Consider the following 23,456-nt stretch of genomic DNA (forward strand, 5'->3'; position numbering starts at 1 on the left):
TTCTGTAGTAGGGAAAGAAGTTGCCTTGATCAGCTTGCCATGGGGAAGAGAGAAAATCGAGTATCAAACATCTACAAGACACTCTACCCTGTGTTAGCCTTCCTTTTTGCTTTTGTTTCAAATAACTAGTCCTCAACTGGTCACTTAAAAAAGGGGGGAAATAATGCGAGAGGGGAAAAGAAAAGACACCGTCACTTGTGAAAGAAACTTGCTTGGATCGAGGTGCGTGATTCTTCCTCAGTTTGCACGTTTTGCTTCGATGGCACCGTCATTTAATTTTCTATAAAAATACAAAATCTTGTTCCGTGATTGATGATCAGATAGCACGCATTTGACAACTGACATCGACTAAGATCAGGTAAAGGGTCATTTGCGACCAGGTCGGTTGGTGGTGAACTGATGATAAGTAGAGTGCTCCAGTTGACCAGAGATGCAGTGCCTTAGTTTTCTCTTATTTCCTCAGCATTCACCACATGCATTGCACTTGACTTGCCGTACGTTGACTAATGGCAAGGTACCCCAACCAAGAAATCTACTGTCTCAGAGCCACAGTCAAGCTCGTATCGCGGAACTAGACTAGAACATTTCTTTGATTGACTAGATGAGTGTCCGACAACGGGTGCAACATAAATTAAATAAGATGTTCGTTAGCCAAGTCAAAATCAAGAATATATCAATTCAATTTTTCACGTGTATTATACCATGATAATGTCTAGAAACACATTCATTATCGTAATGAATCTGAAATAAAAGCTAGGCTTGGAGCTTGTTGTCTGAAAGTTACGATAAACATCAGTTGCCTCAAAGGCTGAAAATTTATTGTTAGGCATCGAATTGAATTTATCCATGCTCTGCCTTGCCCAAAACATGTATACTCGGACTTACAATATCCTAATCCGCATGAGGCATGTCAACAATTCATTTTTTGGGAAAAAAATATTTGTTGTCAACACGTAACGCGAAGGACGATGAACGAGATTTGGATCACGATCATAATCATTGCGTGGTGATATTCCAATAAATTTCTTTCTCTTCCCATAATTCTCTTTCCGTTTTATTCCATTTTTTTACTTGCCTTCCAGTGTCTCCATGCGGTAATTATTTGTCTGCCGGTGATTCCGTGAGTTTTATTTCATTTTATTTACTTGTCTTCCAGTGTCTTCATGCGGTGATTATTTGCTTGCCGGATATGGATCGCACGAGTGTTTTGGTCCTGCCGGATAGATGTTGATGATCCATATATTTTATTTCTTTGATTTGATTTGATTGATAGGTCAGATAGGAAGCATGCAAGCAAACAAGTTATAGGTTTGGAAGTTAGAACTAGGAAAGGTTGTCCTGTGACTACCTTTAAAGTCTTTATGATGAGCCACGCGCATATGAGGTTTACTGTAGCCCTAAAGCTCTGTCCCCTATGCCGGAACGTGAACAGAGAAAGCTGTGAGTGTAGTCTTAGGAACGAACCCGGGGTTGCTCTCCCAAAAAAGATTGTACTAAAGAAAGCTAGAAAGCCCAATTCCATGCAAGCAACATTCTGATCCACGGGTCGGTGAACGAATGGGTTTTGGGAAATAGAGAACATGGACTCGATCGAACAAAGGTGGCACCGGAAAGCGGTTTATTCCCAGCTTTAGACAAAGTCACTCTACAAAAGCTAAGCAACAGTGCTGACCTGAATAAATAAAGGTGGTCGTAGATTATTGGTTACCATCACACATACGCAAAGCCTATAGCTAGATTACACCAATTATCATCAGAAAATTAAAAAAAAAAGGGAAATTTACCGCAAACAAGCCATTGTATATTCTTTTTTAGAAGACCTCTTGAGCAAGCTGCACGGATAATTAGGCCTCAAACGTCATTTGCAAACACGCTACTGTATATTCCCCTTTTTAGAAGACCTCTTGAGCAAGCTACACGTATAATTAGGCCTCAAACGTCATTTGCATGTCTCTATGTGTATAACGTGGACAGTCAGGCCCCAAAACTTCATTTGTACGTATGTATAACGTGTACAGTAAGGACAATCAGATCTCAAACATCAGTTGTAGGTACGGATGAATGTATATGTATGTATATATGCAGTGACGAAGCCAGAAAAAAATTTAGGAGGGGCTGAACAAAAGAATAGAGGTTTTTTTATCTTCTCTTAACCTTAGCTCCTCCTACCTAATACATGTATGCATAAAATTTCAAGAGAGGACTTAGGAAAACTCCACGTGCTCAGGATGGGTAGGGGGGCTGAAGCCTCCCTAGCGCCACCGCTGGCTACGTCCCTGTATATATATATGTATCACAAGGACTATCAAGCAGCTTCATTTGTATGTACTCCTTTCGTTCCAAAAAAGAACGTCGTTGTCTCGTTTTTCAAGGGCTCAACCTCATCAAATATATACAAAAATATGTTGATGTTTATGACGCATAATAAATATCATTAGATGAATCATAAAATATATTTTTATAATAAATCTATTTAGAAAATATAATATTTTCTATAACTCCTAGTTCAAATCTAGAATGACATTATTTTTCAGACTCCGTGGGCGGAATCGGTGGACGTGTTTGTTTCTTGGCGTTAAACTAGCAATTACCAGTGTCAATTGGAGTTAGGCAGTCTATGTCACACGGCATGGTGACTCGGTGAGAGCTCGTATACAAAGCTTACACGCTTGGTCTTCTGCCTGCATCCACACGACCATGGCCATAGACACTTTTGTCTTCTGGATGGACATGGCAATGGCACGCATCTCAAATCAGGGCAGTTAAAGAGAGCCGCATGGGAACATGATATCAGGGTTGCATCACTTATCAGGCCTCATAAAATGGTTTGTGCTACATCATCTAGGCTTGACTTCAGAGCTGCCATAATTTACATGGATACAAATACAATAGCACGTTTGTGGCTGTCATTCATGAGGCTACAATGAATTACAGATGACTATGAATGCACATCCGCCACTGCCTCCTGGTCCTGGGGCGCCCACCTCCACACTTTCAGCTCGCCGGAGCAGTCTCCGGTGAAGAGCAGCCCACCAGCTGCGAGCTCGATGGTCCTCACTTCCTTCTTGGCGAAGAGTGTGCCCATCCCGTCGAACCTGTAAGATAGTAACCAAGGAAATGCCGAGCTCCTTTCAGTAAGGAACCACTGAGCACCACAACAACGGTGCAAGCGGTTTGTCCACCTGATGGAACTGAGAAATTTTTATGCACTCACGATGGCAAGTCGAGCAAACGGATGCAATTGCTGTTGTGGAGGGAGCAGAAGAGAACTGGCGTCTTCCCAACTCGGTGCATGCCGAAGAGTGTGCGCAAACCCTGCAACAGAATCGGAAAGGTTAAGCAACAGGGAAACAGCCTAGAGCTGTTGTGAGCAAACCAATTTAAAAGGAAGGGGGAAACACAGCACACTCTCATTGCACTTGCATAATTGTACCCTTTGTGTAATTTCCCTGATCAAGCACACCAAGGCAGCAATTTTTCTCAGACCATCTTATGAAAAAGCTTAAAAATATATTTTTTAACTTGTTCCAAGTCAAAAGTACTTAAGAGAATAATACAGTGAGGGGAACATTTTGAAATACAGGTAGACTAGAAAGTCGAAGGAAAAAAAAACAGCTGCTGAGCTAGAACAATGGCCAGGAAATTTCATTAGTTCTTCCTGCATGCAGACTAAACTTTTTATGATAGGCAATCAGTTCAAACATAATGCTCTAGAAGTTGTTTTTATAATTCTAAGATACTCAGTACTCCACACTCTTCAAGTCTTCGAGGCAAACAGATAAACTGAGCAGACCTCCTAAAGTTCTCATCCAATGAGGCTTATATCAGTATATAGAAACTCCAATCACTAAATTTTCCAGGTTCATCAGATAAACTCCAGTCGACCAAGAAGACCAACCAGACAAGCTATCTCCCATATGCAAGCAAGAAGACCCAATGTTGAGAGGTTCCAGCATATGCCTATGCCAACACCTACCTCAGAGACTACATTTATGAATCATATTTCTTGGCCAAAAGCAAATGGACTCCCAACAATTAAGACCATGAGACAAGCAGATGTACAGAGGAAAACTGATCGTGGCAACAAAAAGGAAAAAGACATTTGAGGACAGATCTGCTTGATTTTTAGAAGTATTCGCTACATAGGAGTAGCGAACCATTGAAACTATCATATTTCTGTATAAGGCAGGTTATTCTTATACCCCCAAAAAAAGTAGAACAGAGTCATTACATTGTCAATTGAGAATAGACATAAGCTGATCAATGGAGTAGCACACAAAAAACAGAATTGATCAATGAAACTAGAAGGACTGGAAGGCACGAACAAAAACAACAAATCAGCAATGTTATTATTCACACAAAATTCAGTTATTATTATTGAAATAAGCAACATAGTTTTCGCACGCTATACTTCTTCTTCTGAACTTTGGGCAGTACCAATATTCATCAAAATAGGTAAATGTTGTTCTTAACTAGTGAAACTTAGTTATACAACTATAAAAATGTTGTTGCCATAAACTATTTAGTTATACACAGTCTGCAGCATCCAACAAAACAAAAATAATGCATGATCAGCAGGAGTGCAGTTCTTACATGCTCCTCAGCATGAGTATATTTGGCTTGAAGGTTTCCAGACTCTGACAGAGTCCAGACCTTTACAGTCTTGTCAAGGGAGCAAGATAATAACTTCTCATCCCAACAAAGCACAGATGTTACAGCAGCTTTATGCTCAAAGAGTGTTTGGACACACTGCCGAGTCGTAAGGTCCCATGCCTGGTAAATACAAAGAAATAAAGAATGCATCAGAACCAACATAACATTCAGTGGTCAATTGAGCGGTATCTTGAGGAAAAATCCATACTTTGATGGTCTTGTCAAGTGAGCCAGAGTAAAGTCTTCTTGCTGAGATAGACAGTGAAACAACTGGACGTTGATGGCCACTGAGGATCAACACTGGTTCAATGTTACTCTCCTTAGAAGGAAATTTCCAGGCCATGATGGGACCATCTCCCGTACCAGCAAACAGCATCTCATCCGTGATAGCCATGGAACAAACCAGACTAGAAGGCCCTTGAAGACTTAGTTTCATCCCTGTCTTTGTGTTCCAAGCCTTGTACCAAGCAAACTCACCCCTCAATATGTCACCATATATAATACGAAATAAAGGTGTACTCTCACTAGAATCAGAATTTCACCTCCACAGACTTCGGAATTCCAATGAATACCCATGGGCCATGGGTGATCATGCAGCCAACCTTGCCTCCCATCTTGATGACATCAACACACTATTCCAGAAACATTAAGAACAAAATTGTAATATGATAACATATTAGTTTTTTTTTTTTTGCCATCCTCTCTTGGATATACTGCCACATATCTCTATCTATGTTTTTTTTCTTCTTTTCTTTACTTTGTTTTTTCTCATTGCTATTTTTTTTACATAAATGCATGACTATCCTCTAATGAGACGGCTGTAATCACTGAAGATTCTCTTGCAGATCATGGAACCATATGTATCAACCAAGTGACAACCAACCAGATAGCATCCCAAACTGATCCCAGGCAAACAGATAACTGAAGCAGGCGAAGAGCCTCCAATAGCAAGATGGCTAGCCTGACAGATAACATCCAATCCAAACCAAGAGCACATGGACCACCCCGACTAATCATAAGAAATCCACTGACGATTGGTGATACAGTGAGGGCATCATCACCAGAACCAATCAGAAGAAATCCTGAATCACCATTTGGTTGGTTGCATAGGGTGCACGTGAACCACCACACTTTGCTAATTAGCACATCAACCGCCACGAACAATGAAAACCTCCTCACTGGAACCTCCGTGGAAGCAGACCGTTACCCGTGCATAATCAGAGAGATTGTTGGGAGCCCGTGCATAATCAGAGAATGTTGGAGCCCGTGCATAATCAGATACATTGCTGTGAGCCGAGAACCAAGCTACCTTGCCGGAATTGCAGTCCCAGATGCGAACAGATCCGTCGGCGCTGCCGGAGTAGAGCTTGTCGAAACCCAGCGGCAGAGAAATCCCACTGATAGCCTGACAGATTTTATGATTACTGTCAGAGCCCATCACAACTGCTAGACAGAAATTGGCGACCGCGTCGCGATAGAGCGGATTTTCAGAGAGACGGGGAAGCTTCGCACCTCCGTGTGTCCAGCAAGGGCGCAGAGGAAGACGAAGCCGCCCTCACCGCTGCAGCGGCGCTTATCCTCAAGGGGCGGCATATCGTCTCCATTAGCCGGTTTCGGCTTCGGCTCAGGCTTCGGGTTTGTCATGTCGTTTCCGCATCGCCGCCGTGCGGGTGCTGCAGATGCAGCATCGGGCGCATCGGGCTTGGCACGGCGACTCGATCCGGACAGCACCACCTTCTGAACAGGGCCGAGGAGCCTCGTCGTCGCCGGATCGAGGCGAAGGGTCGGGCGGGAGGACTTGGCGCCGCCGCAAGGCTCAGACACAGAGGGTCTGGCGTAGGGGCTCCACCGTGCGGGCGCGCGTGCGGGTGAGGGTGCGGGAGAGTGGCCGGTGCGGAGGCGCGCGGCGAGGGTGGAGGAGATCGGCATAGCGTTGGCTAGCGGTTGCCGGCCTCGCGGAGGCTCGGCTAGGGCTAGGCGGCGGGAAGAGCAAGAGCGCGATGGAGGCCGTTGTCGAGAGTCGCGATCGTGGAAGAAGTCGGACGCGGTATGTTTATTATCGGACGCGGTCGCTAGGGCGCCCGGACGTCCGCACCCCGCGTCTGCACTTCGCCCCGCGCCAGACCGACTTCCAGATGTCCATGGGGAATTCACCGTCGGGGGGAGTGCCTCCCCATCCCCGTCCCGCGGGAAAGAAAATTCCCCATCCCCGTCGAGTGCCACGGGAGAGACTTTCTCCCTATCTCCATCCCCGCGGAGAATTAGTCCCCGTGGGGACCCCTATGGACCGCAGGTATTTCATCGTCATTTATAAAATTTGCACTTCAAACTTTATTTAAGTAGCACATATATGTTCTATAGTATTTTCGCTTAATAAAAATTGGTTTAAAACCCTAAGTGATATAACGGGACTATGAAATGTAACTTTCGTTTCGCGTTTCCGTTGATCGTTTCGACAGGAGCTAGAGTTGCAACATTGCTTATATATCACATGTATTGGGCCTTATCAGTATATGTGCCTTTGGAATCGGGTCCCCGTGGGGAGCGGTGATGGGGCCTGCATACCATCCCCGCCCCGTGATCTCCGACGGGGATAACTTCAGCCCCGTTTAATCCCCTGTGGGGATAGAATTCATACCATCCTGTCCCCTAATGGGTGCATTCCCCGCGGGGATTCAGGGAACGGGGCCCTGTTGACATCTATAAGCCCAACGAGGCGTTTGCGCTCAACCCGACCTCATGCGCCGCCTGACCCTTCGTGCCCCCTCTAGCCGCTGCAACAGGTAGGTGACATTGCAACATGTGAAAATATTCGATCTACTTTTAAAACATTCAGATACAATAGTTACAATATACGTAGATAGATGGAAAACTTAAAACATGCTTCTGAAAACATTTGAAAAAACATCTGAAAAATGATTGAAAACTATTACAAACATACGCAACATCCAAATAAAACACTTGCAACATATGTGTGAAACATAATAAACACACTTGCAACTTACGTCTAAAAACACAGATGAAACATTGGGAATAGACAATTGCAACATGCGTATATAACTATTGCAACATATGCAACATCCCCGATCTATTTTTGCAACATTCATATGAAACACTTGCAACAAGCATCTGAAACACTTGAAACATACACTTGCAACATGTGCTTTCAGCGCAACATCTCGTTGCTGCTTGGGAGAATGGAGGCTCATCGGCGTGCCGGAGGCAGCGGCCCAGCGGCGGCTTTGCAACGTGGAGGAGAGCCAGCGGCTGCACGACTGGGAGAGGGCAGTCGCGCGCCACGCCGTCTTGCAGCAGCGTATCGGTGGAGCGGAGCTCGCCGCTCCGGTGGAGAAAGTTGCGGCAGGTCTGGTGGAAAAGGCCATAGCAGGTCACTCCGGTGGAGAAGGCAAGTGGGAGGCACGGTGGAGAGGAAGGCGAGCGGGAGCACAAGGTGGAGGGGGAGGCGCAGTGGAGAGAAGGCGGGCAGGAGGCACGGTGGAGATGGCAGGAGGGATGCGCTCTACGGTGAGTTTTTTTTCTTTTTTTTTTAGGAAACTACGGTTGCCGGAGGTGAGTGAATATGAACTAAAAAAAAGAGCCTTATGGGCCTCCAAACCTGCCAGCGAGGCCGTCCGGGGTGGACGAACACCCTAATACAAGCATTACCGATTGTAAAACGTCACGGGTCAGAACTTCCCTCCCTAAGACAAAGGTACAGCTCTAATCCAATTAAAGTCAAGTAGATTTAAATTTTACTGAATTTATAAAAATAGTATTAATAATTACAGTTTCAAAAATATACTATAAAAATATATATTTCATTATGAATCTAATAACACTTACTTGATATCGTAATATTAATAATTTTCTGTAAAAAGGGTCTCAAGATGAAACTTAGTAATAGTATAGTAGATTTTGATATTACACTTAGTGATGAACAATACATAATTTCACGCTACAGAAGTGGTTGTATTGGATTTGTATTTTTAGAACTACTTTCTAATTATCAAAGTTTCGTTGTCACGGATGCTATATTGTTGTCATAGATGATATATGTATGGTGTGATTGGTTGTCTATGTTAAGGTTAATCTGCATTAGGAGATTGCATCATAAGCCGTGTCATAGATGTTCTTCTCACAATAAATCAGCATAAGCACGATTTATTATGAGAGGAAAAATATTGTTCATTCGTTGAAAAGTACAAACGAACATGGCAAAAGCACGGCAAGGCAGTGCTGGATGGAACCAGGTCAAGAGCTGAATACGACCAAATCAGGTGTGTTCGGTGGTGTATTAAAATATGTGCTTTTGAGGAAAGTGCTAATCTGAATAAAGGGCTATGCAAAAAACCAAACAACTAAAATTTACACTATCATGGTTTAGATACATAGTTATCCCGGCAACTGATCATATTAACGTTATATTGCTCTAGAAGTTATCGTCAAGTGAAACCGTACTTATATTTTGGTATAGATGGCCTATATACATACTTTGTCCTTCGTGTGATGAGATTATATTTGGTCAAACTACGTGCGATCAATTTACTTTGAACAAATGAGGCTACTTTTACGAATTGTGGGGAAGGTCAATCAGTATTGAACACGAATACCTTGCCCTCCCCCGCTGTCCACTGAATAAAGTAGCATGACTTCCCCATCCATCGTCGAGAACATTATCTCTCGAGTACACCGGGTTTTGTTAGATGGCCGACCCAGCCATCCATTCACCACTACCGGTCCGCAAGTGACACAGCATCAGATACGACAGAAGGGTTTTGCATCCCTCGATGACTTGCAAAGTTGCAAATGGCACATCAACAAATCACCGATTTCACACGGTTTATCAGCCTTGCTGTCAGTGAAAACCATGGAGCTTTGCGCAAAAAAAAGTGAAAACCATGGAGCATGTTAATAATATAATTGATTTACCCATCTGATCACATACAACAAGGGGCTTTTGCTTCTCGATGACTTGAGGCCCCTCTGCCCATCTCAACAAACATCAAGGGCCAGGGCATGGTAGCAATAGAACAACAAATCCACATCCCCCCGATGTCTCTCTTAGGTTAGCTTTCACATTGTTTATAAACTCTATGGTGTCTAAATCCTACAAAGAATGGATCAAGAACACCTTTTATATATACAACAGAACACCGGTTGCAACTGCACATGATCAGCGGGGGATGCGGAAGTATGCATCTATATAACCTCTGTAGTTCCTTCTTTGGCCTGGTCAATAAAGAAAGGCCTTGCTGCCCGCACTCTTCCTTTTATCAACTCACAAAAAATCGAGTTGTAAAAAGCTTTCCAGAAGGACCTCAGTTACACCTGGTGTCATGACTGCCAAAAGATGTTTGGGTCGTCGCTATATACCGCACGGTCTTGAATCTCTAAATTAGCAACGTGCCAATCAACAAGCCTTGCTTGAATGCATTTCAATAGCATGAGTCCGGTTGGGAAGAGCCACCAACCGCTTTCATCCCTGGAAATATTTTATGACATGTGGCTTAACTGCATATAACTCTTAGAAGATTCTAGTGGACAGGCTAGGGAAATTATGCTTACGTTCCCAGGTTCCAGGGCTGCATGCTCGGGTGTGTTTTGGTTGACGACTTATAATGTACAAAACCACATATGAAAGCCACAACCTAGAGATTAACAAGCACAGGAAGAAGGTTATAGAGGCATAACACTTGATAGAAAGAAACCATTCAATTGCTGACATTCCATGTGATAGATACCGATATAACATTGAAATGTAGGTGGGTGAAGAATACTTACGACATTGACCAGTGAAGTTATGTTCCACAATGCATATACACGGGCAAGGCCTGCTGACCGCCTTGGTCCATGACTAAATAGAGCATTTATACCAGCAGGAAAAGGCGACAAAATCCCAAGAGGTAGAATAAACAAAACCAAGAGAACATCGACCATAGAATATGAATACAGCTGGAGAAAAGTAAGCAAAACTAAGCTGAAATCTGCAAGAAGCAGTATTGAAATTACCAAACCAACAAGGTCCTGCAGTTAAGAAAAACAGAACCAAGATCAGCACAAAATGAAGAATTGATTCAAAATCATTCTGTGGACAAGAACAATGGCAGAGAAAGACCTGATGCCCAACTGGTTTCGAATTGTGCAAGATAAGAGAAAATGGGTAAAATAAATCTCTCCTGTCTTTTAGCGTCCTTAGGCTATTACTATCGAGAACTCCACCAGTGATCCTTTTGCGCATTAGAGCATCCTTAATCCTGGACTGACTTAGTTGAGTATCAGCAAGCATGTTTTGTGTTCTGCGTGGTGTAATAATAAGCCATCATAAACAATAATGATGATAAACGACACCAATAATAACAAACAAAAAAACACATAATAACTTACGGTGTGCGTTGCTCTGTTTTTACTCTAGGGCTTCCATCAGGTTCAATAACTGCAGCTTCTCCTTCAACAGCATAAACAAGAAGACCAAGTTGGCAGCACCCTAATGCTGTAGCTTGGAACCAGGCAAGATCAACGCGGATACCATTCTCGGCTAAAGAGGGATTTGCATGAGTTTCAAGCCAGTCGATGACCGGAAGAAACGTTACTTTCAGATTTCCACAGCGAACTAAACGCAGCTGTGCATTCAATCCAGCTACAAGACGGTGCCATATCCACGAGGGAACAGCCTGTAACAGATATGGCATGAGTTCTTGAGGAAAAGTGTAAGGACATGAACAGTTCAATCTGAAAGATCTTAAAATGATACCTGGCTCATAAGACTAGTAAGCACACTGTCACTATTAAGTGAAAACGGAGCCATGTAACTTCCATCGCCTCCAAAGATCAGAGACATTGGAAACCTTTGACGAAGGCGAGGTGGAAGATCAGGCCTTTTTTCATCTCCCGCAAGGAAGAAATCTAAATACCCTAGCATTAAATCTGGGGTTGCAGTCACCTAGAGATTGCAAAAGCAGAAATCAAATAAATGACAGGCTGGAAAATACTATTCCAGCGTTGGAAACAAGAATGAATATAAACAGTATACAGTTGACCAAACAGACACTAGAAACTATAAAAGGATAATCTACAGATGGTATACCTAAATCTGGATGTGATTCTAGGGGAGGCAAATAAATTTAGTGACAAGCATTTAGATTTGGAGGCCTTGCTTCTACTCAAAGTAGCATGTTTGAGAGTACCATTTCCAACCATGTAAGTTTTGGAGGCCTCCCTTCAGCTAATAACTAAATATTTTTATCACTTATAATAGTATAGGTAGTCTCAGTGTGCGAGCAGCACCGTAAGGATCCAACTTTAAGAGCTTGAAGTGTTTCAAATTTATGAGCAAGACCACGAGCTTTAAAGATATTTGAATTTTCTGAGATACCAAGCCAACCTTGAGGCCTTCATACAGTGCACGTGAACGGCAAGACCTTAAGCATGAATGATCATATTCAGAGCGAACAAATTCACGAAGTCTCTGTAATTTCTTTCTCCTACGCCACTGCTGCCATGACCAAGCCAGGGGGTAGGCAAGTATACAGAGGATACTGTAAATAGATCCTTCCCACCACTGATAAGCTGCAAGGGTGTTTATCTCATCGACAAATCTATTAAATGCATCTTCATATCTGACAACAAAGAGAGCAAAATTAGAACACCATTTCAAGTATTTCTGATAGTACTTCATACAGGCAGATTAAAATGGTTATTTGACTCAAAAGAGTGATTTCACAGAGCTTAAGGGTGGTAAAAGAAAAGGACCACAAAGGTTGGATCAGATTGAGTATTATCTAGGTTCACTTGTGGAACAAGCACACATACACAATCTCTGTTATTTGTTCTGGCGGACTGTGTGAGAGATGCCAAGGTTCACTGAAGGTGTTGGGGCCCATGAAATACATCCTGTGTACATGACCGTGTGACTCTTCAGCCCTATTAGTTTCAATGACCTGCGTAATTATCAATTTTTTTATCAGAATTCAGGAGGCGCATGGCATTTAAGATGTGAGCTATGCAGAAAAGGTAAGAAGTACCTCATTTAGTGATTCTAGGAAGGGAAAGGAATGATCAATTTGGGACCCTTGCTGAGTTGGTGCTGGCCCAGGTAATTCATCAGTGCCAACAAATTTCATACGAGCAACACTTAAAACAAGAGCTAACAAGATAAGAAGGCCTGAAAGAAGTAGACCAAATATCCAAGGTCCCCCAAACGTATATATTAACTCCTCCAGAGCAGTATAACAGTGAGGCATGCGATATCTGTCAGACATGCATCTGTAGGGACATGGAGTTTCAGCAGCACCTCCTGAAAAATGTAAGCAAAGCATATTCAAGTGAAGTACCAGAAGTGTCTGAAACTCTGAATTACCTAGTAGGCAGTAAAAGAATCTATAAATTTAGAAGAAATGTGAAAGGATATAAACCAAATCCATCCGAAAACATGAAAAACCATGGTCAACAAAATGTGTGTGTTGGGTGGGGGGAGGCCAGCAACTTATAGAAACTTAAATCAAATTTTGTTCGCAGGTAGCACTTCCATTTTATATGTGTTATGGCGACGGTTAGGGTTGAGAAGGAGAAAGGGGGGCGACCGGGGGCCTTGCCCACGACCGAGCAAGAGAGAACTTCTAATTCCTGCTTGATTAGATTGATACATCTCCTCTCCTCATATAGAGGCTTACTTGACCCCTAAGGAAGAAACCCTTATCTCTAATTATAACACTAATGGGCTAATACTGCCAACCCAGGCCCAATAGGCCCATGACATACGCCTCTATGGTGGCGGTTAGGGTTGAGAGGGAGAGAGGGGCCGGCCAGAGGCCTTGCCCATGGCTGAGCAAGAGTGAACTTCTAATTCCTGCTTGATTAGATTGATACTTCTCCTCCCCTTATATATAAAGAGGCTTACTTGACCCCTGAGCAAGAAACCCTTATCTCTATTCAACTCTAACACTAATGGGTTATACTGCCAACCCAGGCCCGATAGGCCCATGACATACGCCTCTAACAATATGACACCCCAAAAACAAATAGAAAGAATTACCTCGGACATTTATGTATATAGCACGGCGAGGGAGTTCACCCGAAGGGCATGGGAAGCATAAAGATTTAGAAGATCCAGTAACATTTTTGTATGTTCCAGTAGGGCATTCCTGCAATTTATGCAAAAACAATTACCACGGCATAAAGTAGCACTGGAGTTACGTGGCCACTGGCCACTCCAGAACGAAGGGAAATAATAATTATGCAATTATTCGATATTTACCAAACCAAAAAATAAACCAAGATATTACACATTATCATGATATGGAACATTAAGGTAGGCCGTTTTGTCACTTTTGTGTATCAACCAACCAAACTTCACTGCTTATGGGATGCAACGATATAGGGTAGAACGTGTTTGGAACATATAAATAAGTTATACCTTGCAAAATGTTCCATAAAGACCCTTTGGGCAAGCTTTTCCTGTGACCGTTCCATTGCCACCAGAATATCCCAGCCCTTTGCTGACTCCTCCACTGTGTAATACATAGTTAGTATACGAACAATATATAAACATAACTCAAAACATTACAGTAACGCCAGACATTTTAGTAGCTACAGCTGATGAAAGGAAAATTTAGAAAATTAAAACTAAGCTCTGTCGTTCACATCACATCTCAACTGTTCTCCGGTATAAGATGAAACGACTCCAACAGCCAACAAACCAATGAAAGGGGAAAAAAGGACAAATAAAAAATCTGCAAGACAATGGCACCATCCATAAAGTTGATGATAAGGCAGCAGAGCCCCTAATTAGAAGTTCCAACAATCAAGGAATATAGTATAAAATTGTTTTTCATCTTTTCCTTCATTTGTTGCCTCATAATGTCAATTGTGAATCGTATCATACTAATCAAATAAGACTGGATATGAATAGCAGTCAAAAACATGATTAAACTCGAAGTAAAATGCAGAAGTTTATAGATAGCGCTGATACAGCATGAAATGACCAAAACAGCAAATTAATCCTATAAATTATAATACAAATACTAGAGAAAGGATCAGAGCAGACCTTGTGAGTATTGATCCCTTAACAGCTGCAACAGGCACATACTCATCTCCAGTAGGAATGTTAGACCAATGGAAATGAACCCTCCCCCCTCCACCTCCACCACTACCAGTACTTCCGAAGCCACCAACACTTGAGAGGACAGAGCTTTCAGCTAAGGACAAAGTGTGCACAAATAGAAGAATTGTGCCCCCAGAACCACCACCAGGTCCTCCAACAGAGCCATTAGCATAGCTGCCACCATTTGATTCTACTGAACCATAGAGGGCAAGAGTTGGCAAAGAATACTCCCATGAGCCCATCACTGGAGAGCAGTTACAAAAACATTTAAAAGACAATATTAAGACATGCTATGAACAAGAGAGAGAGAGGACAATTGGAGCATATGTGGTACCTATTATACCCCCACCAGCTGTGGACAACTCGGTAGAGTCATTCCCACTGCCGCTTCCAAGTTCACAAGGTAGATCAGCATTGTCATAGATAGCTCCACCCTCAGCTCCCTTATAAAAACCATCCCCACCTTTGCCACCATGTCCACCACCACCACATATACTGCTGTTTAACATTTTCCCTTGTCCAACCCCAGTTTGACAGCCTAAATTTGAAGGGATCATCTCAAAATGAAGAAATAGCAACCATACAGACATGGACAGCCAAAGGGTGGGGGCGGGGGTTCGGGGGTTTTCTCGGCCGGGTGAGAAGGCCCTTCTTCTTATTTGTAATGCTGCGGGGGCAGTCTTACCCCCCCCCCCCCCCCCCCCCCCGGTTGAGTTTTTTTTTTTTTTTTTACAGACATGGACACGCAGGCATTTTTAAGCATCCCGGAAAATAGAAAAAGTTACTGTGTTCCTCTTAAGCCAAAGAAGTAACATTAAGAACCACATATAAAATGGAAAGAGCAAGGAGATAGTATTATTCAAGTTTAACATTATATAGAGTAACTCCTCTAATCAACAATATAGAGTGCAACTATCTGTGCTTCTCTGATCTAGTTGGAATATAAGCATTTTTCTGCCAAAAATATTATCATGACATGTCAATAGGCTAGGTGAATGCTGCTTATCATTGTTGAAATATATTCACTATAAATAGTTTAAAGGTCTTAGCAGGTGTGCCGCTCTCTTTGCTTAGAAAAAGACTCAGCAAGTTTTCGCAAGAACTCTGAACTCTAATGGCTAAGCAAATGACATGAGCCTTCAGGGATACAAGCTATCCCTAAATTACAACTGCAGGAAAGAGGCAACAAGCCAACAGAGATCTCCTTTAAAAGTAGAAAACTAACAAATTACCCAAGCCTGATGCGCTGATGGTTCCAGATGTATGCACAGTGACACTTCTTGCCCTATTGAAATGAATTACAGTTCCTTGTACGAGACCCCAGACATCAATATCTTCAACACGGCATACCTAAATAGGATAAGATACCATAAGCTGCATCTTGTGAGAGAATCTACCTGGGAGCTGCATGGGAGTGTTCAAAAATTGAGTGTACCTGAAGGGTAAATGACAATGAAGAATTTAGATTGCAATCTTCTGGTGGATGTATTATTTCCACAGGACAGCTATCAGCTTCACAATTCAGCTTTGGGGCCCTAATAGATGCATAAGAGCTCATTAATGAGCAAAATGATTTCCAACATAAGAAATAGGGAAAAGAATGTCTCTATGTGATAGCTGAAGGTGAAAGTATTTACACATCATCGCTACTTCTGTTTACAAGTGGACCCCGTAAAACAGAACCAGGTCCAACCTACAAAATGAATATTTATCACTATTCTTTCTTTAACTGGTCACAGAAGCAAAAAAAGAACATAATACCTCATGTGACCACATATTGAACATTCAATCTGGGTAGTTATAAATTTGAATTGCAAGTACAGGAAAAACACATCAGCAATATAGCATGACACAGCAGACAGCACACAAGACAACAGTATGACAGTCAACACAGCAGTATAATTATTGCTTAGATACACATACACTTTAAATAAGTGGAGACATATGACTGTATGAACCATCACGATTAGCATTGCTATAGAAATGACTTGTACTGCATCTTTGTTTGACTAGAGCAGTGCAACGCTGTAGAGTTCAAAATGCAAATTGCTATGCGATGCGCTAAGAAATTTTGCCACAATAAACAAATACATCAGAAAGGTGACGGCTAAAAAGAGGCACTGATGTTGAAAAGCGTTTATATCATACTTGTATGCTGTAGAACAGCGAAAGAATAAGGATCTGTGCCTCAATTGTGTCTCCGTCCCCAGACAAATTCAGGAGACCTTGGCCACGAACTCCAAGATTAGCATTAGAGTGTATCACAGATGATTCCTGAAAACATATGAGCAATAGTTATGCATACTGAGCACAAGCAGCAAAATAGAAAAACAGTAATTAACATTGGACCAACTTGAAACCTTCAGAACTATCAGGTTGCTAGCATCCAACAAAGAAGTTGCAACTATCGAATCTCCGCCGCCATCAATTTCCATTCTGGAGTTCCACATAAGGAGCATCTTTACAGACATTCTCAAAGCACCAAACACCTGGGGAAAAAATCAAGTTAAAGCGCAATAGTTTGTACATATAAAGCAGATACAAAGTAGGTGAATAATTGAATATCACAAGAAACCAACAGGAAAAAAAATACCTTGATTGTTGAGTCGCTCATAAGAAGCTCCTCAGCCATCAGTTCAAACTCCGAGTATGGATAACGGGTGAGACCAAAAGTTAGAATAGCACCAGAAAGAAGGCTAAGTTGCCCTTCGACCTGAAAATTACAAATAAGAAGTCCCATACTTCAAATTTTAGAAAGAAAACATTGATCAATCCCGATATAAGAAGCAACTCCACGATAGGCTTGTGTCTCATTATAGAAAATGCACCCTGCATGGCTTATGCAAATTATATGTGACATTTATTTAAGGAGATGTAAAGAGCTTCAGTTACAACAGAGTACAAAAAAATTAAATAGAACATCAAGACTCCAGTAGGTACAGCCATATAGTCATCAGATTTGAAATATAAAATAGTTGAGGTTTCTTGTTTGTCCGACATTATATGAGAACATCACATCTACACTTTCGTACTTTTGATTGTGAACACCACATGCACTTCCGTGATTCACCATTGAGACATTGTCACATTGATTTGTACAGCGTATGTTTACAACCAAAATGCATATATGTATTCATAAAGGATATATGATTTGATGATAAACTGAAGAGCAGGAAAACATAAGACTACAGACCTTGACAAGACAATGTCAGAAAAAACAATTAAATGTTACTAAAGGCATCATGGTTGGTAGAGTGTTAGTCAAGATAGCATTACAAAGCCACATACCTGAACGCGACTCCAGAGCAAGGGGACAGCAACTTTGGCACGATTTCTTACAAAAACATTGGTCCACAGTGGTTGATTTGGAAACTCTAAAAGAAGAGTGTCTGTCTGTGTACTCAAATTGTTGTTGCTAACAATAAGACTCTTTGGTACTGCTTCATAAAGAGTTCCAGCAGCTCCTGCATTATCTGGACAGCCTGAACTCCTCCCCCCTGAAAAAGATGACAGACATTAATTTCAAACAAAATAAATCAATAAGGTCATCTTAACAATAGCTTCAGACGTGTGGTGTACTGGTGTGTATCACTAGAAATTTACCAAGAGTACGAGTTTCATGGCACACATTTCACATATAGAAGCCTAAGAGTTAGAGTGAAAAGGAACAGTATAATGCTTCTATAGATAACTAAAATTTATTTTATTGTCATGATACAAACAGCAGATGGCATGCAGATCTCCTGCAAATGTAGAACTATTAAACCTAAATCACAAGAATACAAGAGAGAAGGAGAAGTAGAGATCAATTCAGAGCGGGTCCCAGATGGGTTTAGAAAGAAGCAACAGCATACAGCCAAAGGTAAAATAACAGGACTGGTAACCATAAAGTGAAACGGATGGTAAAGAGTTATATGCATCTTTGATCTTTCTACCTGCAGTTCTTCCAAAAGTGATAACTGTTAACACTAAAAACAAATCAAGTCAGAAAATTAAAATCAGTGTGAACTTAGAAAAAGTTACCATGAACAAAAATCTGGGTGTCATCATGTCTACTAAAAACGTTAATAGAAACTCGCCCTCCACCTCCCCCAGCCAAACCATCACCCCCAGAGGCACTGATCTTGCCACCACCATGCCTGTTGCCAGCAGACGATAAGAAGAGATGAAAAAACTGCAATGGCTTACTAAATTTCCTGAAGTACAAAATATTCTAATAAGCACTAAGCAGATCTACAACAAAACAAACTTGCAAATGAATAGAAATTCCTCCACTGCCCCTTTTCTTATATATATATCATTATGAGATTATGACCAGTATAGAACTATTGCTTGACTCACTCACCAATTAATCATGTGCATCATTTATCTACTCTCAATCAATCCATGAGGGTGATCCTATCTTACCCTAACTTTCTATGCACATAGAAATCCTAAAATCTTGGTGATTCAACAGAACTAAGTTTCAAAGCATAGCATCAAACTGACAGTAACTACATGGACCCTAGGCTTCCCAAAAATACTAGAAACATGGATTTGCAATTTAGAAATCTGAGAATTATTTTTTTCTTATTTCAGTACATCAAATAAATGAATTAATGTGCCCTAAATGCATATCTGCAAGGGGGAAAAGAGGGGTTTTAATCTATTGCCCCTAGCCCACTATATCTGGGTACAAACATGGCCAAGAATGCCTATTATGGCTAGTTCATTTAAACTGCAGGACCTATCAATTTGTTCTGCTGGACTTCAGTTGGTAAATGTTTTCCAAACTCCAACTTAATTTCACTATCTTTCTTACCAATTTATTCTGCTGGTCTTCTCAATTGGTAACTGTTTTCCAAATTCTACTTAACTAACTAAGCGTGCATTCCCATCTGTAGTCAGTTCACGGAGCATAAAGAAAGCAGAACAGAATTAAAATCATTCCACAAACACTCACATCGATGCAGCCTTTATAAAGATGCTCCCCCCAGAACCACCTCCACCCTTCTCATTGCTATCCCCACCGTCGGCGAGCACTGTGCCATTCATGACCAGCTCCTCAGCAAACAGCCACACGATGCCACCACCAGCACCACCGTAGTCCTTCTCAACGCTGGTCGAGCCCCCTTTGCTCCCGTAGCTCCAGGGGTGTTCGAGGTCAGACCATGCATAGGCATCACCGCCCCATGAGTCCTCCTGCGTCTGCCCTTCCTTGACGAAGCAGCTGGCTCCACGGCCACCGTGCCCGCCACCGTCGCCGTGCGTCCCCGTGGGAACGCCACTGGTCCGGTCAGGCGGATCGCCAGCGAGCGCGGTGGTGTTCACAACGACCGTGTCGGCGACCGTGATGTTGGTGGCAACCAACGTGACCCTGCCGGCTCTGACGCGCACCCCGCGGCTGAGGCGGACCTCGCCGGAGAGATTGGCGGATATAACGCACCCTTGCTTCTCGCAGGTCAGGGAGGCGCCAGAGAGGAGCACGAGGCTGCCGTTCCCCGTGATGTGGACGTCGCCGCCCAGCTCCACCTCCTCGGAGACCTCGCAGCGCGTGAGGAAGTCCCCCTTCCCGTGGAGGTCCCCCTCACAGGTCGCCGTCGGCGACGCCGGGTCCGGCGGCGGGAGCGGGGGCGACGGCGGCGAGTAGTCGTGCCACATCAGGATCGAGTACGGGTCAGGATCCGCCCGATCTGACACCTCCGCCCCGCCGCCCCGGCCGAGGCCGGCGTTCCCGAGGACAGTGCCGAGCAGCAGCAAGAGGCGGAGATTGAGGAGGGTGCAGAGATGGCAGGCCATGGACTGGGGCTCATCAGAGTCCAGGCTGTAGGGGTTCGCAGCACAGGAGAAGGTTTCGGACACCGCGCCGCGCTTGCAGTGGCCGCCGGCGATGGCGGCGGCGGCGGAGGCGGGTGTTCCGGGGCTGGGTTTGGTCGATTTGGGTTTAGCTCCTTTTTCCCCTTTCGATTTTGCTACGTTTCTCTCGCACAACTTGATGTCGGATTTTGGAGGGGGAGAGTGTGGAGGGAGAAGGGTGTCACGCCGTTGGATTCGCCTCTAGATTCGTAAAGTAGGTGCCGGGTTCGCTCGCGTGTGTGGACTGAGGTAGAGACAAGTGGAGCACGAGCGGCCGGTTTTCTCACTTGTCTGTTGCTCTTATAAAATTTACTGCCCTTACATTTTGGCTGGTCCGGTTAAGGCTGCGTTGAGTTTCCCAAAAAAAATTTCAAAAAGTGCTACAGTATCGAATCTTGCGATACGTGTATGAAGCATTAAATGTAGACAAAAAAAACTAATTGTACAGTTTGATTGAAAATCGCGAGACGAACGTTTTGAGCCTAATTAGTCCATAATTGAACACTCATTGCCAAATAAAAACGAAAGTGCTACAGTAGCCAACTTCCCAAATTTCGCAAACTAAACGCAGCCTAAGGCGCGTTTGTGAGACTTTCTTTTGAAATAAGGATTCTTTGCAGTTTTTTTCTCTGAAAGACAATTAATTCACACCAAACAAAATCAATTTCAGCAGAAACAGGAGAATTCCTATCAAACAATTGTAGGGTCCAAGACAACTAGAAATGTTTATTAAATTAATTATACTAAAAACTTTAGAATTAGTTTCTCTTTGAAAATGTTTTTTCGAGAGACCGTTGCTCTAGCTAACATGGCTAGGTGTAACAAAGTTAGGCCTACAGCCAGGCTAGTACAATATATCCGTAGCCAGGAGTATTATATTAGAGGCTTTGAAAATTATTTTATGTTTTAGCTTGTTTAATGGAAGCACAAAGCCAGTATCAGTCTTTTGACAAATATGATTGAATAGCTTATAACTTTCCTCCATTTTAAAATACTTGAAATTTAATACCAAAACATGCAAAGGCCAATGTATGAATATGTCTTATTTAAAAAATGCCATGATTTTATTTTTATTTATATTGGTATATGTAAGAATTTGTAGAAACACTTGTACAAGAGGGGTGGTAGAAGCTCTAAAAATAGTTTAGTCTGGTGACAAGTTTTACCAAACTAAAAAAGTAGCTATATATGGGTGCTAAATATTTGAAAACAGTGGGAAGCAAGCTTGGCTCATATAAATTTCTGCAAAATGTATTTGCTAAGACAGAGAACAGATCGACGTTTATTAAACTGGCAGAAGTGCATAGAGGAGCTTTTTGAAAGGAAAAGAGACCGAGATCGGCAGTTATTGGATTATCCGGTACCTTATCGAGTAAGTCATCCAAAAAGGACACCAGTGTCCTTTGTTGTGAAAGAGACATGTCCTGTAGTGGAGTCACAGCTTATCCATTTCTTTCTTCGAGGTGCATATTGATCATGTATTTTCTTGCTTTTTATTTGACGAGCGAAAAGTTTGAAATCTGGCAATCTGCTCTCGTTCTCTCTCGTTTTTTTCTTTCTTTTTGTTGCTGGCACAAAAATGTGTATTTTTCTTTCTTTCCGTGAGCCGATGGCACAAAAAGATTGACGGGCAATTTAGGAGCTTAATCTAAACAAATACAAAAGGGGGTATGCTTTTTTCTCAAATACAAAAGGGGCTATGTTTTTTTTCTCAAACATGTAGAAGAGTCACATATAATATATATTAAAAGAAGAAAAGAACCTAGAAAAAACTGCACATAACATATACCTACATCTCACCACATACACTACATAACACTACACACCTCCTAAGTCCCTCATAAGACAGGGCGACTAAGTAAGCAGTATGCCAAATCCTATAATTTCGTCCCCTCAACCAGTCAACAGCATGATGCTCTCACGATTCGGTGGGGTCCTATAAGAAAACATAGCAATTACAATAATTCTGAATGGTCCATGCTCCAAAAATTATAATAGAGTTTAGACCTTGTTGAACCTGTGTTGACCACCTTTGGTTGATTCTAGACAACCAGCCTTTGCTGAGAGGAAAGGTTCCAGAGTCCTCATCTTTTGTAGCAACCCAAACCAAAACTCCCGAAAGAAAACACATTGGTCACACAATAGGCATTGAGGGGGTTATGTTAAATAGAAATGACCAATTAAAGAAAAGAAGGGATTAAACAAGTTTTAACTCAAATAATAAAAAGTTAGAGCTGGTGTTTAAATCAAAAAGCAACTTATTTTCTATTTGGGATGAAAGTGATACATGTATTTCATTATTACTCCCTCCGTCTAAAAATACCAATAGAGGATTTGTGTAAGTCAAATTTGCTTAGCTTTGAAGATTTATAATAAATAGTATGAACATTTATATCTCCAACTAGATTGATTATGACAACATATTATATTTGTTTTGTATAATTAATGTTAGTATTTTTTATATAACTTCCATTAAATTTATAATCGTTTAACTTCTCGAAAAAAAAGAATTGTTTTTTCAATGGAGGGAGTGAAAAACCGGATCGCCACTCAATGGAAGCAAGGATCTCTCTTGCAGATTCTTGAAGTAACTCGACAAATAAACAATTCTCAACAAACCAAAGCTGCAAAAGGTGAAGACTGAGGGGCCATTTGGCATGGCTCCCAGGGCAGCTCCTGGAGCTGTTTCACTGCTCCATCAACCAAACAGGCAAAAGGCAAAGGGCTCCTCGCGAGGATCCACGGGAAACCCGCTCTCACAGCACCATCTCTGCGCACGGAGCTAGAAAATACTAGCTTCACCTGGCTCCTGCCGATGCACGTTCGGGCCCTACGTGGATTGGACGTGGGTGCCCTTCTTCCCGGCAGC

General features: G+C 42.3%; 2 protein-coding genes across 3 annotated transcripts; both read right to left on the minus strand.

Annotated features, from left to right (window-relative positions):
• Positions 1-2,779: 2,779 nt before the first annotated feature.
• LOC136451462 (zinc finger CCCH domain-containing protein 17-like) lies at positions 2,780-6,695 on the minus strand. The gene is made up of 7 exons (XM_066452167.1): positions 6,166-6,695; positions 5,963-6,058; positions 5,196-5,285; positions 4,862-5,110; positions 4,594-4,773; positions 3,215-3,315; positions 2,780-3,095 (listed from the first exon to the last, which is right to left on the minus strand). Exons 1-7 carry the CDS (start codon positions 6,580-6,582, stop codon positions 2,939-2,941), a joined length of 1,290 nt encoding a protein of 429 aa, XP_066308264.1. The 5' UTR covers positions 6,583-6,695; the 3' UTR covers positions 2,780-2,938.
• Positions 6,696-9,540: 2,845 nt separating this feature from the next.
• Positions 9,541-20,773, minus strand: LOC136449461 (uncharacterized). Of its 2 annotated transcripts, none has more exons than XM_066449498.1 (22): positions 19,695-20,773; positions 18,776-18,948; positions 18,041-18,249; positions 17,346-17,465; positions 17,113-17,241; positions 16,901-17,026; positions 16,390-16,445; positions 16,188-16,287; positions 15,985-16,102; positions 15,087-15,290; positions 14,696-14,996; positions 14,066-14,159; positions 13,685-13,793; positions 12,675-12,946; positions 12,463-12,590; positions 12,035-12,269; positions 11,405-11,593; positions 11,038-11,324; positions 10,769-10,949; positions 10,435-10,677; positions 10,219-10,301; positions 9,541-10,135 (listed from the first exon to the last, which is right to left on the minus strand). In XM_066449498.1, the coding sequence occupies exons 1-22, from the start codon at positions 20,528-20,530 to the stop codon at positions 9,988-9,990; spliced, it is 4,341 nt and encodes a 1,446-aa protein (XP_066305595.1). In that variant the 5' UTR covers positions 20,531-20,773; the 3' UTR covers positions 9,541-9,987. The 2 variants fall into 2 exon arrangements, with proteins under 2 accessions (XP_066305595.1, XP_066305596.1); XM_066449499.1 differs by having other exon boundaries at positions 18,776-18,891; positions 19,695-20,772.
• Positions 20,774-23,456: the final 2,683 nt, after the last annotated feature.

Source organism: Miscanthus floridulus, chromosome 5 (genome assembly GCF_019320115.1).
Source record: "Miscanthus floridulus cultivar M001 chromosome 5, ASM1932011v1, whole genome shotgun sequence".
Lineage (NCBI taxonomy): Eukaryota > Viridiplantae > Streptophyta > Magnoliopsida > Poales > Poaceae > Miscanthus > Miscanthus floridulus.

Bases quoted from the DNA above. Each gene is read 5' to 3' on its own strand.
- LOC136449461 (XM_066449498.1), bottom strand. From the start codon at position 20,530: ATGGCCTGCCATCTCTGCACCCTCCTCAATCTCCGCCTCTTGCTGCTG. The intron at 12,947-13,684 runs GTAATTCTTTCT...TACATTTTTCAG, and splicing joins TATATACATAAATGTCCGAG to GAGGTGCTGCTGAAACTCCA. The intron at 11,325-11,404 runs GTATCATTTTAA...TATCTGTTACAG, and splicing joins TTACTAGTCTTATGAGCCAG to GCTGTTCCCTCGTGGATATG.
- LOC136451462 (XM_066452167.1), bottom strand. From the start codon at position 6,582: ATGCCGATCTCCTCCACCCTCGCCGCGCGCCTCCGCACCGGCCACTCT. The intron at 5,286-5,962 runs GTAGCTTGGTTC...TTTCTGGAATAG, and splicing joins GGGACTGCAATTCCGGCAAG to TGTGTTGATGTCATCAAGAT. The intron at 3,316-4,593 runs GTAAGAACTGCA...ATTCTGTTGCAG, and splicing joins ATACTCATGCTGAGGAGCAT to GGTTTGCGCACACTCTTCGG.